Below are 14,647 nucleotides of genomic sequence, written 5' to 3' on the forward strand. Positions count from 1 at the left end.
GAGCCTAAGGAAAGAAGTCCTTGTGCTGACATTGAATGGTGTAGTCCAGCAAATTAGTGAGGAGCCAGAGTGTATCTGCATTATTCTTACCCAAGAAGAAAGGAAGCACTTTGGGAAGGGCTGCTTGTTTTCTTTCATTTCATCTTGCACATATAGTACACGGGACCCTTAGAGGTCTGCGCTGTATAACAAGGTCTTGCTGGGCCCCCCAGTAGTGTACAGTCTGATTCTTAGAGGGTGTTTCTGTGGGTGCATCAGCATCCCACCAGAAAGCTGCTGCTTTGCTACTACTGACTTGGCACACGATCTTCACGTAGGAGGCATCCACATCACATATTCCATTTTAATTCTACTCAAAGTTAAACAGCATTGCAATCCATGTTGCTGGCAGGGCCATACTGCAGTAAAAGTGTGGGAAAGTAAAGTCCTTGAATGTATTTTAGCCTTATTATTTTTGTTGCGTTGGTTCACTGTGTCCGTATTTTTTTTCTTTCCTTCCAAGTGGAAGAAGACACAGAAGAAAGTTCAAGATCAGGGAGAGAGTCTGTATCCACAGCCAGTGATCAGCCTTCCCACTCTCTGGAGAGACAAATGAATGGAAACCAAGAGAAAGGTGATAAGACTGATAGAAAAAAGGATAAAACTGGAAAGGAAAAGAAGAAAGATAGAGATAAGGAGAAGGATAAACTGAAAGCCAAGAAGGGAATGCTGAAGGGCTTGGGAGACATGTTCAGGTAAGTCTTTACCATCCCAAACCAGAATCTCCTTAAACATACAGGAGTGTGAGCTTAGCAAAAAGTACTAAAAACTGGACACAGTAGTGCACACCTGTAATCCCAGCTACTTGGGAGGCTGAGTTGGGAGGAATGCCGGAGCCCAGGATTCCAAATCCAGCCTGGGCAACAGATCATTCCATTCTCTCTCTAAAAAAAAAATAAAATAAAAGCACTGAAAGCACAGATTTGAAAACATTATCTTTGAGATCAACCAAAATTCTTGCATAATCTTTTCCTACCTCATTTTTACTTTGTTATGGATTTCATGTTAGGTATTTTCAGACTATTTTAGCAGCCTAAATGATTATATCTTGCCAACCATGTAAATAATTGTTGAGAGGTAGGAGGGACATGTCTGTATCTTAGTTATGCGTAAGAGTGAAAGCCCCATTGAGACAAAGGGCTATTGAAGCAGTGTTTGTTCTTTTTTGTGTGTGAACAATGGTTCATTATTTAAATTTAAACATAGAGCTCAAGTTAGTGGTAGCATTTAAAGGTTCATTAATAACAAGTCTAATAAAAAAAAGTTACAAATACAGCTTCAATTAAGCTGTGTTGATTAATTTAATACTTATTACTTCGGTCTGTAAAGATTTCATTAAACGTGGTCTCTGGCTGTTTCTTGACAGTTGTTTTTGTGCCCCTAAATTATACTCTAGGATTACTTAGCATATCATTTTTTACAAATCATTGCCATACAATAAAAGTGACAAGTTGTTCAGAAGTTGCACTGAAACTCTCCCATAAACGTTCATCTGAGATGATTTATAATATTCAGGCATTTAATGTTAAATATAAAGATTGCTTGATTGTTCCATAAATTAAACCCCTAAACATATCAAGGTGATGGTTTAAAATTGAAAACATACAGCACAGCCATTTGACTTTTCGAAAAGTAGTTATCCTGCATTATGGATCCCCTCCTTTTAAAAAGCTTTTTTTTAAATTGCAAAATGTGAACAACAGTTTTCATTTTCATAGAATTTGTTGATTTACAATCCTGAAATTGACCTCCATAACTCAGGGAGTTATAGATAAGTCAGACCTGGAAAGTCGAGGAACCATGGCACAGCCTAAAGGCTATACAGCTCAACAGATGTGTTCTGTAGATGTCTGATTAAGTGCATAGAAGAGGGAGAGTTAACTCTAGACTTACATTAACACAAAGCCTGGCCTATGAGCAGTATTTTCTTTCAATATGATTAGATTTCTGTCTCTCAGTGCTTCAGAACTGTGGGATTTTCATAGTTTTTCATTAGAGTTTTTCTAGTTTATATAGGCCCCCCCCGCCCAAATGCATTTTCAGTCAGATCATGTTTCTTCATTATACTCTGTGTTCAAGAATCATACAGGAAGAAATTGCTCTAACTGCCACTTTATTTCAGTTTCTGTGTTAGCCAAGGGTCTTTTTGTTCCATATATGCAGACTGACAGCTCATAAACTGGCACCTCCACAGTGCACAGAAATAAGGCTGCTGCCCATCAGTTAACATGGAAGGAATCTGTACTACTGTCTTCTTCAAATTACAGGGTTACAGATGGGAGAAACCTTCCCCTGAGACTTGTAGCACACACTCACTTCCAGGGGCTCTCCTGACGTCTTACTGAAAGGGCTAACGGCTTGTTAGTTTTCATTCATTGGCCAACATTTATCTGTTTAAGTGCTCTGTTCTGGTCATGGAATAAAAAATATACTTCTAGTATCTTAGAATTCCATTAATTATAAGTGATCTTTTTCTGTAACCTGCAACTCCAGAAGAAAGGCCTATGGTAGAGCTTTCTATCTGGGGCCAGAGGAGCAGAGTGTGGGAGAAATGTGTATTGTTTCTAAGGGACCTTGAAGAACACCACCACACAACTCTCTTTCTTCCAGGAGTCCTATCAAGCATTACATGATGCTTTCTCTAGAGCAGTATCTACAGCCTGTCCCCATAACCTATAATGAAAGCCAGCTTTATGATAAAGAAGTTGACCCTGCATATTCTTGGAAATAAAATTCTATATGCAGGTGCAGGGGCTGAAGGTTTTTTTTTTCCCCCTAAAAATTAGGCTGATATTCTCCCAGTGTTTAAGAATGACTGTTAAGAAAATAACAGACATTCATACTTTTTTAGGTATGTAGAATCAGTGGTTTATTGGAGTCAGCCCACCTTGGCTGGTGAGAGCCAACTGATCAATTTTTAGAAACTTTGCAAGCTGGTTGTCAAACACAGCCATTATTAAAAATTAAATACATTATCTAAAAAGCAAAGGTAATTAATACTCAAAATGCATCGCTTCCTAATTATTTTTGCTATACTTTACTATGATCTCTGCTTTTGAAATTATTTACATTTATGGCACGGACATGGGGCTAATACTATATAATGACGACTGTGCAGCTTTTCCCAGCCCCATGTTTAGTGACATCATGCTGGTAGCTGAAAATTTGCCATGGTGGCAGTGTTTATACTAGGAGGTCTATGGAATTCCACAAAACAGAGTTCTTCTTCCAGCAGAGCAACACAGCACCCCACGGTGAATGTAAATACCTTTGACCAGAGTGGCAGCATCTTGTCTGGTGCCCCTGGGCATGGCTGGGTTCTATCAGATTGCAGACCGCTGCGCCAGCCCTTTCCCAATGGGTTGCCACATATTGCCCCTTGAATATGAGTTCAGAATAATATATTAAACACGAAATAAGCTTTTTTGTTATTGAATGTTGGCTCTTGATCCTTCCTTCACACGATGAGGATAGTCATTAGTCTTCGAGAAGACTCTTAAAGCATTGTTAGATTTTTCAAAACATTCTTTTAAACTACCTTCCTTCCATACCTACTGGATCTGATTGTTTGAGATGAATATATCCTCAGGTTGATTCTTTTACACTTCCTTCTTTTTTTTTTTCTCCTAACAACATAGGGGACTACAATAAGATTTAAAAATTGGTCTCTTCGTTTCTCTTTGTTCTTTTAAGAAAACTGGGATGTGGTTTCCTTAGCAGTTCTGCTTTTAAACAGCTTAATCAGAACATGCATGTGCATATACATTTCTTAGTACGGTTTGCAAGAGGGTTCAAGTATGGAGGACCATGCGGGCCTGAAGTATAAAGTAGGGGTGTGTCTGGGTGTGTGTGATGCTTTTCTTTCTATCTTGTAGCTCAGAAAACAAAAGGCTAAGGGACATTCGGTATTGGGAGTCTAGCTTTGTAGGTAAATATAACAGCATATGAGCTTGTTCTCTTTAGTCTGCTTGAAGAAGTAATATGTTTTCCTTTAAAAACAGGCTCACAGACTCTCCTCCCTCTACCATCCTGTCCTACCCCCATCATCCTGTTGCCTCCCCGCAACCCTCACTCATACACTATTCCTACCCCAGCAGGTTGTCTATGATATTTGGTTAAATATGATGAGAGTCAAATAGATAGGCCTTGTTTTAAAAACTGTACCAGAGGAAATGATGGTACCTTGAGTAGATATTTTGTCATTGGCATATACAGATAGCATGGTTTTCTGTTTCACACATTGAATGGTAGTCACAAAGATGATTTAATTATTGATAAACAGCTCTAGGAAAGAATGTGAGTCATATGAATCACTCTTCTGTTTATAAATTATGGAGTATATGAACTACAAAAGCCGCCTTAATGCACATCTTAAATCAGAAATTTAAGTCTGTAAGGAATCAAATAACAAATGCAAAGTTTTTCCTGTTTGTATTAATTACTCCTCATACATACTACATCTTTTGCACACAAGGAGCTTCTATCACCTTAATTAAAATGGCTTTGTATCTAAGAAACCTGAGTGTGCTTACAAAACAGGTAAACATGACTTGTAAATGTAATCATTCTGTGTGCAGATTGCAGAACAGAGCGGGGAGCACAGAGTTTGAGTCTGTGTATGTTTGATTCTCAGACACTCGGCTATTCAAATTTAATACTGGAGGATATTTCTGAGAATTCTTCAATTGTATGAAATTGTCATGAAAGAGGAAATTGAGTATGTACTTTAGAAGGAGGGAGATATGTTTTTTAATGTTTTAAATGTGTTCGTTTTTAAAGGAAAGCAGCCGCCTTAAGCAACGTGGTTTTGCCTTAGTTTTTAATCTCCAAATTGAAATAACCAGCAAGATAATAAAATAGTGTATTCTCATATATTAAGAAGTTAAAATCATGTGCTGTCTTTTTGTGAGCCCTAAAGTAAGTGTAATTTGATATTGCTTTGCTGCAAAATTGGAACTGTTATCGTTTGAATATCATAGAATTGTATGTACTCTAAAACTGAAGGTTCTTAGACATGACCTTATTGTACATGTCTCAGATTTATTTCTAGCTGTTGTCCATATGTGATAGCTGAGAACCTATCACTGCAGAAAGCTAAAGCAAAAGTAATGTTGCAATATTACCATTAAAATTGAATCCTCCAATTACATTTAAAATGATTACCTGGGTCCCTGAAGCATTGTTTTATTCAGTTTTGAAGAGGAAATAGATAATTTAGTTTGTAACCTTGTTTGGTTGAAATCAGATATATTGCTCTCTTTTCCTTTTTAGAATATGATCATTTTCAGAACACAATGAACATGATCAGGTTTTAAAAACTGAATGTCGTAGTTTGGATTATACATCTTAGGCGTTTGAGAAAAGAACAAACACAGATTCTTGTTGCTTTCCTCACCTGTACTAACTGTGTGTCTGTACCGTGTCTCTCATTTAGCCTGGCCAAACTGAAGCCCGAGAAGAGATGAACAACAAAGCGATTCAAAACATGTCTTGAGCAACACATATTGCACAGTTGTTGTTTTTTTTAAACAAACAATAAATTTACTTTTAATGAATTCTTAGTGGCTGTTGACGAATTTTGTTTACGACATCAGCAGTTTGATGGTTTAGTAATTTCTTTATTAATCCATTTGGAACTTTTGGATCTTGATTTTAAGCTTGGGGTTTAAATTATGCTTGAAAAGGCAGAGACGTGTTTTTTTCTCTTTCCTTTCTTTATTGGCCCCTTTTCATAGTGGAAAACCATAGTCCTCTCACTGCTGGCGTATTCAGAAATCATCAGCACACACCCATCGGATATTAGAATCAGAGTTTTCAAGATTCTGTAAAGGGCCACCACCCATTTGGTTGTGTTGTGTAACCACCAGTGACTTTGGGACACAGGCAGATGTCACAGGTGATGCAGGGCAGAGGCAAAGAGGTATGTGGGCTGGTACAGTCACCCATCAGGGATGAGATGCAACGGATAGATTCATGACCAGATGGACCAGTTTGAAAGGGCCTTTTTGGCAAAGGTTTCAGTCCCTTTGTGGATTACAGAGTTTAGACCAAAAATGGGTGGTTTGGTGGGGGGATGGTGGTGTAGGAAAATAAATTTCTGTGCTTAGATGGCTGAACCAGCAGGTTCTTCCTGTGTGAAAAAAGCAGAGCTACTTTGGCACATAGTAATCCCAAGGTGTGCTGAGACCACATGTCGAGAGAGCACACACTCTTTCATAAATGTTTCTGGAAAGAGTCTGCCTGGCCAAGTGTTCGAATCACAGATCCAATGCTAGTGCAGGTGGATCTCCAATGGTCCTTACTGTGGTTTGAAGCCTTCTCTCTTGTAAGAAGCCTTAATTCACAGTTTCATTATTCATGGCTTCCCAGGATTTGAGACAGAGACTGTATATTTAGTTAACTCTTTTTCCTGAAAATGTTAGCATTGCATTCTTACTGAAAATAAACATGGGTTGGGTGCATTGGCTCACACCTGTAATTCCAGGCACAGGAGTTCGAGACAAGCCTGGGCCACACAGTAAGGTCCTGTCTCTATTAAAAAAAAATAAAAAATAAAAAATAACTGAAGTCTTGAAAACCATCTGATAAAGAGTATTGTGGATTGGGTTGAGTGCCTGTGAGAAGGCTTGACCTCTGCTCTGACTTGAAAGCAGTTTGCAGTTCTACCCTCACCCCCGCCCAAGTGAAACCCCTCAGTTCTAGTAAGGAGACACACAGAAAAGTGTTTACTTGTCATGCTAGTTTTTTATGACTTGGGCCTAATTGCCATGGGGATTAATGTAACCAGTTTCACATTGGTACATCAAGTGGCATCCTGTGCAATCTGCTGATGATTTAAGGAATGCAGTTAAAGTAAGCACATAGAAAACAATGCTTCTCCAAATGAAACACAGTGAGATTTTACATAATTTTATTTGCTTTCTTGTTTGTCACCTGGACAAAGAACAGCTCTGTTTTGTGATTATACACCCTGGGAGGTTTCCTTGGAATGAGTTCTGAATTTGTAAATCCTAAGGACTTAATGTATGCTTCTATTAATTTGAATTGAAACAGAGGTTCCCATTTTTAACACAGGAAAATAAATGTCCAACTGACCTGCTAGCAAAGACAAGTTCTAAGGTAGCTGATATCATATTCTTCAAGTATTCTTCTTTTCCTGGTTAGCAGTTTTAAATAGAGAACCTCTGACATCCACAGCGCCCAGGCTGAATGCAGAGGAAGCTGAGGAGGCACAAAGCATGACGGCCGGGCCTCTCTCAGACCTTTTCTGACATTCTTTAATGTTTCTTTTCCATAGACCTGTGGCGTGAATATAGAATGCAAGTGTCAAGGATGACACCTACTTTATAGTCTCTGTAAAGCAAACCTTTTCGCAAAAGAAATTCTTGACAGTTGTGAGATGCTAAGTCAATTTCAATTCCAGGCTGTGTGGAAAATGGAATCTTTTTTCTGCAATTGATGTGAAAATTGAAGGCTACTGACTATTCACTTTCTAATAACACAGGGTAAATAAATACTATCGCACCACTGAAAAATGCACTTAGAAGACAAGCTCAGCTAATGATATTCGCCACAACATATGTTGGAAATATTCCTTGTGAATGCTTTTACTTGTTACCATTAAGGTTCCATATTGTTTACATTAAATATAATAGATCAAGTACATGTTATTCCTAAATGTATTTTTATCAAGCCACAAATTAGTATATAAAGGTAATTGTTTTATCCTGACAATCTTTTAAAGAATTTACTGGGGGACCTCTTTCCTAATTGAGTGTTGAATGGTTTTCTTCTGACCTATGTTTAATAATAGCCAATTTAGAAGCAAAAGACTAAAATCAGATTAAATTTTGGATCATAGTGAAATAACCAGGTCTCCTATTAACCTTTCTGCTTGCAATTTTTGTTGTTTTTTTTTTGGATGGTTGACCCTGTTCCCCACTTGCATCTCATGCTTTAAGCCAAGAGCCAAACCATTCCGGTCCTCTCTTGCCTCTTGCAGGCAATTCTTAATTCTTTCTGCATCATCCATGACTACTCTTTTTTTCTTGGAGGGGCGGGGGAGATGGTTGAACCTCTCCCCCCCCCACCCCCCTGCCATCCCATGCTGTAAACCAAGGCCAAGCTCCCAAAAAACCATTCTGGTCCTCTCTTCCCTCTTGCAGGACATTGCCCCAACAATTTTTAATTATTTCTTCTCTCTTCTAAATCCATCTGATCCATCTGTGACTGCCTTTTTTTTTTTTTTTTTTTTTTTTTCTTTTTTTTGAGACAGGGTCTTGCTCAGCAGGAGTACAGTGGTGCTATCATGCCTCACTGCACCTTGAACTGCTGGGCTCAAGTGATGCTCGCACCTCATCCTTCCCAGTAGCTGGGACTACAGGCGTGCACCACTGTGCCTACTACTTTTTAAATTTTATATATTGGTGGGATCTCATTTTGTTGACCAGGTTGGTCTCAAACTTCTGGCCTCGGCCTCCCAGCATGCTGTGATGAGGCATGAGCCACTGCCCCTGGCATTGCTCTTCTCTCTACAGGATCATTCACATTGTTTTGCGCCATGCTGTCACCTCCTCCATCTTAGAGAAAATTCTCTCTTAGCCCTACTTACTCTCCAACTGTGATCTCATGTCCTCTTGTGCCCACCACAGCAGACCCTTTGATATATTTGCTGTCTCTTTTTTCCCATTCTCTCTTGAACTTGCTTCAGTGAATCCTTCACCCTTTCCACTCAACAAATCCTGTTCTCGTCCAGGTCACCAGTTCCCTCGTTCTTGGGAAGTCGGGGTCCATTTTCATCCCTCATCGTGGTCCACTGGCAGTACCCAGCATGTTAATCATGGCTCTCCTTTGAGATCACCTTTGCCAGCTTTCCCTCCTCCTCCCTGGCCTACCCTGTCTCGTCTCCTTTGCTAATTCTGTGCCATACTCTGTCATCCAGGTCTTGTGCCCCAGGGTTCTGTCCAAAGTCCTTTTTTTTTTTTCCTCCTCTTTTCGGTAACACAGAATTTTGATATTCTCAGGAAACAGCCTTTTTGATCCAAATACAGCCTATAGGCAGATGACTCTCAAATTCACCTCTCCTGCCTGGACATTTTCTTGGAACTCTTCATTTGTAGTTTCAACCGTCTTCTTGACACATTCACTTGGAGATCAACCAGACACTTGAAACTTCACACGCTCCCAACTCACTGCTGGATTCCCCCTCCCTGCAAACTGCTCCTGCGAGCCTTCCCTTTCTCAGATAATGGCAGTTCTGTCTTCTCAGTTGGTTAGATCCAAAGCTTTGGAGTGATCCTTGACACCTAATTTTCCCTTATGCCTCACAAGTAGTTTATGAATGTATAAAAGCAAAAGTCCGTTAGCTCTGTTTTTGGTACACATCTGCAATCCTACTTTTCAGCCCCGCCGCCGCTGCTGCTGTGCCCCAGTGGTCCAAGCTCCGTGTGCTCTCTTCCTGGCGTAGGCAGTAGCCCTCTCACTGTGCTCCCTGCCTCAACCCCTGATTCCTGCAGTGTATTCTCACCACCACAGCCAGAAGTCACTTTTCCCTCCTCTCTTCAACCCCCCAGTAGCCCTTGGCACCACTCAGAGCAAAAGCCAAATCCTTAGGGTCCTGCAGAACTTGGTCCCCCACCCCAACCTCTCTGACCTTGTCCCTACCACTCTTTCCTTCAGTAACTTTACTCTTCCCTGAACCTACTGGGTTCACTAGAGCCTTTTCCCTTGATCCTCCCTCCACCTGGAATAGCCTTTTCTCAGGTATTCCTAGGTTCACTCTTGCACCTTTAACATCTTTATTCAAGAGTCAGCTTTTTAGAGGGTCTAGCCAAAATTGCAAACTCTGCTCCCTCCCACCCTGACACTTTTCTAACCCACTTCTTGGCATCATTTTTCGCATTTGCACTCCCACCTGAGATACGATAGATTCCACTCATTGATGTAAATATACATTGACATTGACAGAGAATATTAACCCATTTTTCCCCTGCTGTATGTATCCCTGGCAGACTGCATGATGCGTCCATCATCAGTGCCCAGTAAGTGTAACAGATGCCCATTGCCAAACCCCTTCAATAGCCATTCTCTGTCTCTGTGTCCGAGGCCTCTCCGAAGCCTTGGAAGGCAGCTCTGTGTTTCCATCTGGGCCTGCTGGATGTGTCCAGGAATAACAACACCTTGGAGCAGCCTTCAACGCCAATGTAAATGTACCCCAGTCCCCATGGCCCTTGGGTTTATAGCACTAAGTCATGAGGTCTGCACCCTTCACCCTCAGACCAGGAGCTTGTCGGAAATGCAGAATCCCAGGCCCTGCCCACATCTGCTGACATTAGAATGTGCAGCTTAACAACCCTGGGGATTCCTGTGCACATTTCAGGTCGAGAGGCAGCAGCCTCTACCCTGCTCCCAGAGTTTGCCTATGGGGTTGTGCTCCCCTTACCCACAGTGTCACAGGCTCAGTAACACTCCTTTGTGACAGCCTTTCCTCCCCACTATGGCGTCTCTACTTCCCTCCCAAGTGTTTCTTCCCTTAAACCAGTGTCCTGAATCCTTGTCCCAGGGTCTGCTTGTGATTAAATCCAGACTAAAACAGTGTTGAGTGAATGAATAAATAAAACTTTTGAGCCGGGTGCAGTGGCTCACGCCTGTAATCCCAGCACTTTGGGAGGCCGAGGCAGGCGGATCACGAGTTTAGGAGATCGAGACCATCCTGGCTAACACAGTGAAACCCCATCTCTATTAAAAATACAAAAAAAATTAGCTGGGCATGGTGGCGGGCGCCTGTATTCCCAGCTATTTGGGATGCTGAGGCAGGAGAATGGTGTGAACCCAGGAGGCGGAGCTTGCAGTGAGCCGAGATGGCGCCACTGCACTCCAGCGTGGGGGACAGAGCCAGACTCCATCTCAAAAAAAAAAAAAAAACAACTTTTGGAATCAGTGGTAAATAGTGTATGCTGGAAACTTCTGTTTGGGGTAATATTGCAATTTATGACAAGTCTTCATACCAGGACAGTGCTGGTGTTCACATCTTTGGAAGGCAATGTCACTGCCGTCTCTGCCTTTGTATATGTACATACCTGTGACTGCACACACAGTCCCCAAAGAGCAGCCTTTCATGCTCCATGGATCTACATCATGGTATTTGGTTTATTACTACTATTATTATTATTTTGAGATGGAGTTTCGCTCTTGTTGCCCAGGGTGGACTGCAACGGCACAATTTCAGTTCACTGCAACCTCCGCCTCCCAGGTTCAAGCGTTTCTCCTGCCTCAGCCTCCCGAGTAGCTGGTATTACAGGCATGCACCACCACACCTGGCTAATTTTGTAATTTTAGTAGAGATGGGGTTTCACCATGTTGATCAGGCTGGTCTCAAACTCCTGACCTTGTGATCCGTCTGCCTTGGCCTCCCAAAGTGCTGGGATTACAGGCGTGAGCCACCACAGCCGGCCTGGTTTATTATTGAAGTTCTTCTATTCTGCTAAAAATAGCCATAGATGATTTTTGTAAATTAAAAAAAATTTAATTTTGATTTTTTTTTTGAAACATTCTTGCTCTGTTGCCCAGGGTGGAGTGCACTGGCGCGATCTCAGCCCACTGCAGCCTCTGCCTCCTGGGTTCAGTCAGTTCTCCCTCAGCCTCCCAAGTAGCTGTGATTACAGGCATGAGCCACCACACCAACCTAATTTCGTAGAGATGGGGTTTCACTATGTATGCCAGGCTGGTCTCCAACTCTGGACCTCAAATGATCCACCCACCTGGGCCTCTCAAAGTGCTGGGATTATAGGCGTGAGCTACCGTGCCCGGCTTGATTTTGAAATTTTTTAATAAAAAAGAATTTTTTTAGAGATAGGATCCTGCTCTGTCACCCAGGCTGGATGGAGTGCAGTAACATGATCCTTGCAACCTTGAACTCCTGGGTGATTCTCCTGCCTCAGTCTCCTGAGTAGCTGGGACTATAGGTGCATGTCACCATGCTCAGCTATTTTTTTTTTTATTTTTTACTTTTTGTAAAGACGGGGTCTCACTGTATTGCCCAGGGTATTTTCAAACTCCTGGCCTCAAGTGATCCTTCTGCCTGGCCTCCCAGACTACTAGGATTGCAGGCGTGCACCACCGTGCCCAGCCATGATTTAAGTATTCTCTACATAAGACTGTCAGAAAAGATAATTATGATTACCAGATTAAATATTCCATGTTGGGCAATTCCCTGTTTTCAGGCTGAGGATTGTATAGTTGAGTGGTGATAGATTTAAGCAAAGAGTTTGTGTTAAAATTGCCCTTTCATGTTTGCCTACGCCTGAAAACATCAGAGTCTAGGAGTTGTGTAAGATTCTGTTTCTAAAGAAGTCAAAACTGGTTTTACTCCTTAACAAGCTTTGTGGGCAGCTGCTGCTGAGCAAATGAGCGAGTGGAAGGCCTCCCTTCTGAAGGCCCCAGCCATGGGCCACTTACAGACAGCCTCTGCCTCGCCCACTGGAGGCGCTCTTGGGCTTTCCCTTTCACTACAGCTGCTAGGTATCCACATTTCTCCAGAGGCACCAGGGCCCAGCCCACACCTGGGGCCTGGAATCTGAGCTATGCCTTGACAGGCTGATGACAACCTCACCTTCTTAGTTTCTTCTTCCATGACATTTATAATATTTATATTGTGCCTTCCATTTCTTTTATAATGACAATATTATCTAACAATGTTAGTCTTTTTTTAAAAAAATGAAATAAAGGAAGAACTTTACAGTCTCTGCTCATACAAAGGAACAGATACTTTGAAATGAACTGAACAGATACTTTAAAATGATGGAAACCAACTACAAAATTTTTCTAACTTGCTATATTAAGGTTTCTCAATTTCCACTCTCCTGGCTAATTTAGAGGATGCTCTATTATCAGTTTTTATTCCATTTCTGATTTTGTTAGGTGATCTGTTCGTCATTCTGACTTTTTAAGGCAAACAATAAGCTATTTCTCATGTAGCCAATACTGTGGCTAGCAGTCAGCATTCATTCATTGCATGTTGATACTGGTGGACACTGCAGAGAACATTGTTTTCAATAACCTCTTTACACCTCATAATAACCCTATAAGGTACTAATTTTAGCCCTGTTTTATGAATGAAGAAACTAAAACATAAAGGTTTGGAGAAGAACTTACCAAGGTAACAAGGTAATTGGTGGTAGAGTCACACCGAATTTGAACAATGGTCAACCTCAAAGGCCATGTTCCTAACACTCTCCTGCACCATCTGAGCCTTCTTACCCTTCCGGGTAGGTTTTGCCACCCATAAAACCTATGTGGGAGCCAAGATTGCTATGCCACATGGGATTGCTATTGTGAGTGCTATGGAAAAAAGCACTCACATGTTACTAGCTTGGAAATGTAGAAGTTAGTATTTGTTGAACCTGACTTTCACATTTTATTCCTACTTGATTTCTATAGCTTTCTCTGTCTATGGTCTCTTCTCTTCCCAAAATAATTCTTTTTTTTTTTTTTTTTTTTAATTTTGTAGAGATGGGGACTCACTTTGTTGCCCTGGCTGGTCTCAAACTCCTGGCTTCGAGTGATTCTCCCATCCCGGCCTCCCAAAGTGCTGGGATTACAGGCATGGAACACAATGCCTGGCGCCAAAATAATTCTTAAGGATTTTTACCGCTAATGAAAAGCTTACCAGCTGTCTAATTTCTCTCCCTCTTCACAGACTCTCAAACCTGTCTGTGTAGATGTGATGGCAGCCATCCCTGCTCCAGAACACGAACGAGGATGATTTTAAAACAATGCCCTCTTTCCTCCGGCTCTCTTCCTTCCAGGTGGCTCTGTCCTGTCTCTGCCTCTTCCTGTTTCCACCCTCATTTTCCCCTTTCCTTACCGCATGCCGCCGTGTACCTCTATCTTGCTCCACCATTGCTGCCTCTTATTTTTCCCTATCAAAACAATTATGAGGTCATTCTTCTTTTCCGCAGACTGTGTTAGCAGTTTTTGCATCCTCTGCTCATACCTCTGTTTCCTTTTCTTCGTCTCCACTTCAACCGATGCCCTGTCAGTGCCGCCCAGATCACAATTGCCTGATCCTTGGCGGGTACACAGGCTCACCTCTCAGGGCTTTGCTCCTTGGGAGGCTATTCAAGCTCAGCATCACCTGTCTCACATCTGTCTGGGATCCTCAAACCTGACCTTTGTAAATTTCCACTAACTGAAGATTGTAGAGAAAAAAAAAAACATTTTATCGAATTCCTGCTTTTATAGCTGATTTTAGCTATTAGGAAAACATCCCAAGTTGAACTTTTCAATTCCTAGAATTTCAGATTTCTTTCCTTTTTAAAAATTTTATCTCCTTTTATAGTAGTAAAAAGATTTTCCTTTTTTTTTTTTTTTTGGAATGGAGGTCTTAAGCTCAGTGTCAAGAATAAAATCATTTTCTTAACTGAGAAAGTGATGACATCTGTTTAATTTATCTCAGGATATCTTGATTCTGGAACAATTTTGAGAAAGTATAGATCAACTGCAAGTAGGTACTCTAACAGGATGGAAATTTTCCTCTGATATTCTTTCTAGGCCGTAGCAACAGCCAGTTGCCTGATGTTACTTTGAGCACAGTGGCAAAGCATTGATA

At 41.3% G+C, this 14,647-nt stretch overlaps 1 protein-coding gene across 6 annotated transcripts in view; it reads left to right on the forward strand.

The window, feature by feature from the left end:
• Positions 1-14,647, forward strand: part of PARD3 (par-3 family cell polarity regulator) — a 705,675-nt gene that overhangs the window by 498,332 nt on the left and 192,696 nt on the right. For 5 of the 6 annotated variants that reach the window (XM_030797833.1, XM_030797834.1, XM_030797831.1 and 2 more), the window contains one exon: positions 503-734. In XM_030797833.1, coding sequence (XP_030653693.1) covers positions 503-734 — 232 coding nt within the window. Of the gene's footprint in view, positions 1-502; positions 735-5,473; positions 5,595-14,647 lie in introns of those variants that run through there. The other variant, XM_030797836.1, reaches the window with a different exon arrangement.

Source organism: Nomascus leucogenys, chromosome 18 (genome assembly GCF_006542625.1).
Source record: "Nomascus leucogenys isolate Asia chromosome 18, Asia_NLE_v1, whole genome shotgun sequence".
NCBI classification, from domain to species: domain Eukaryota; kingdom Metazoa; phylum Chordata; class Mammalia; order Primates; family Hylobatidae; genus Nomascus; species Nomascus leucogenys.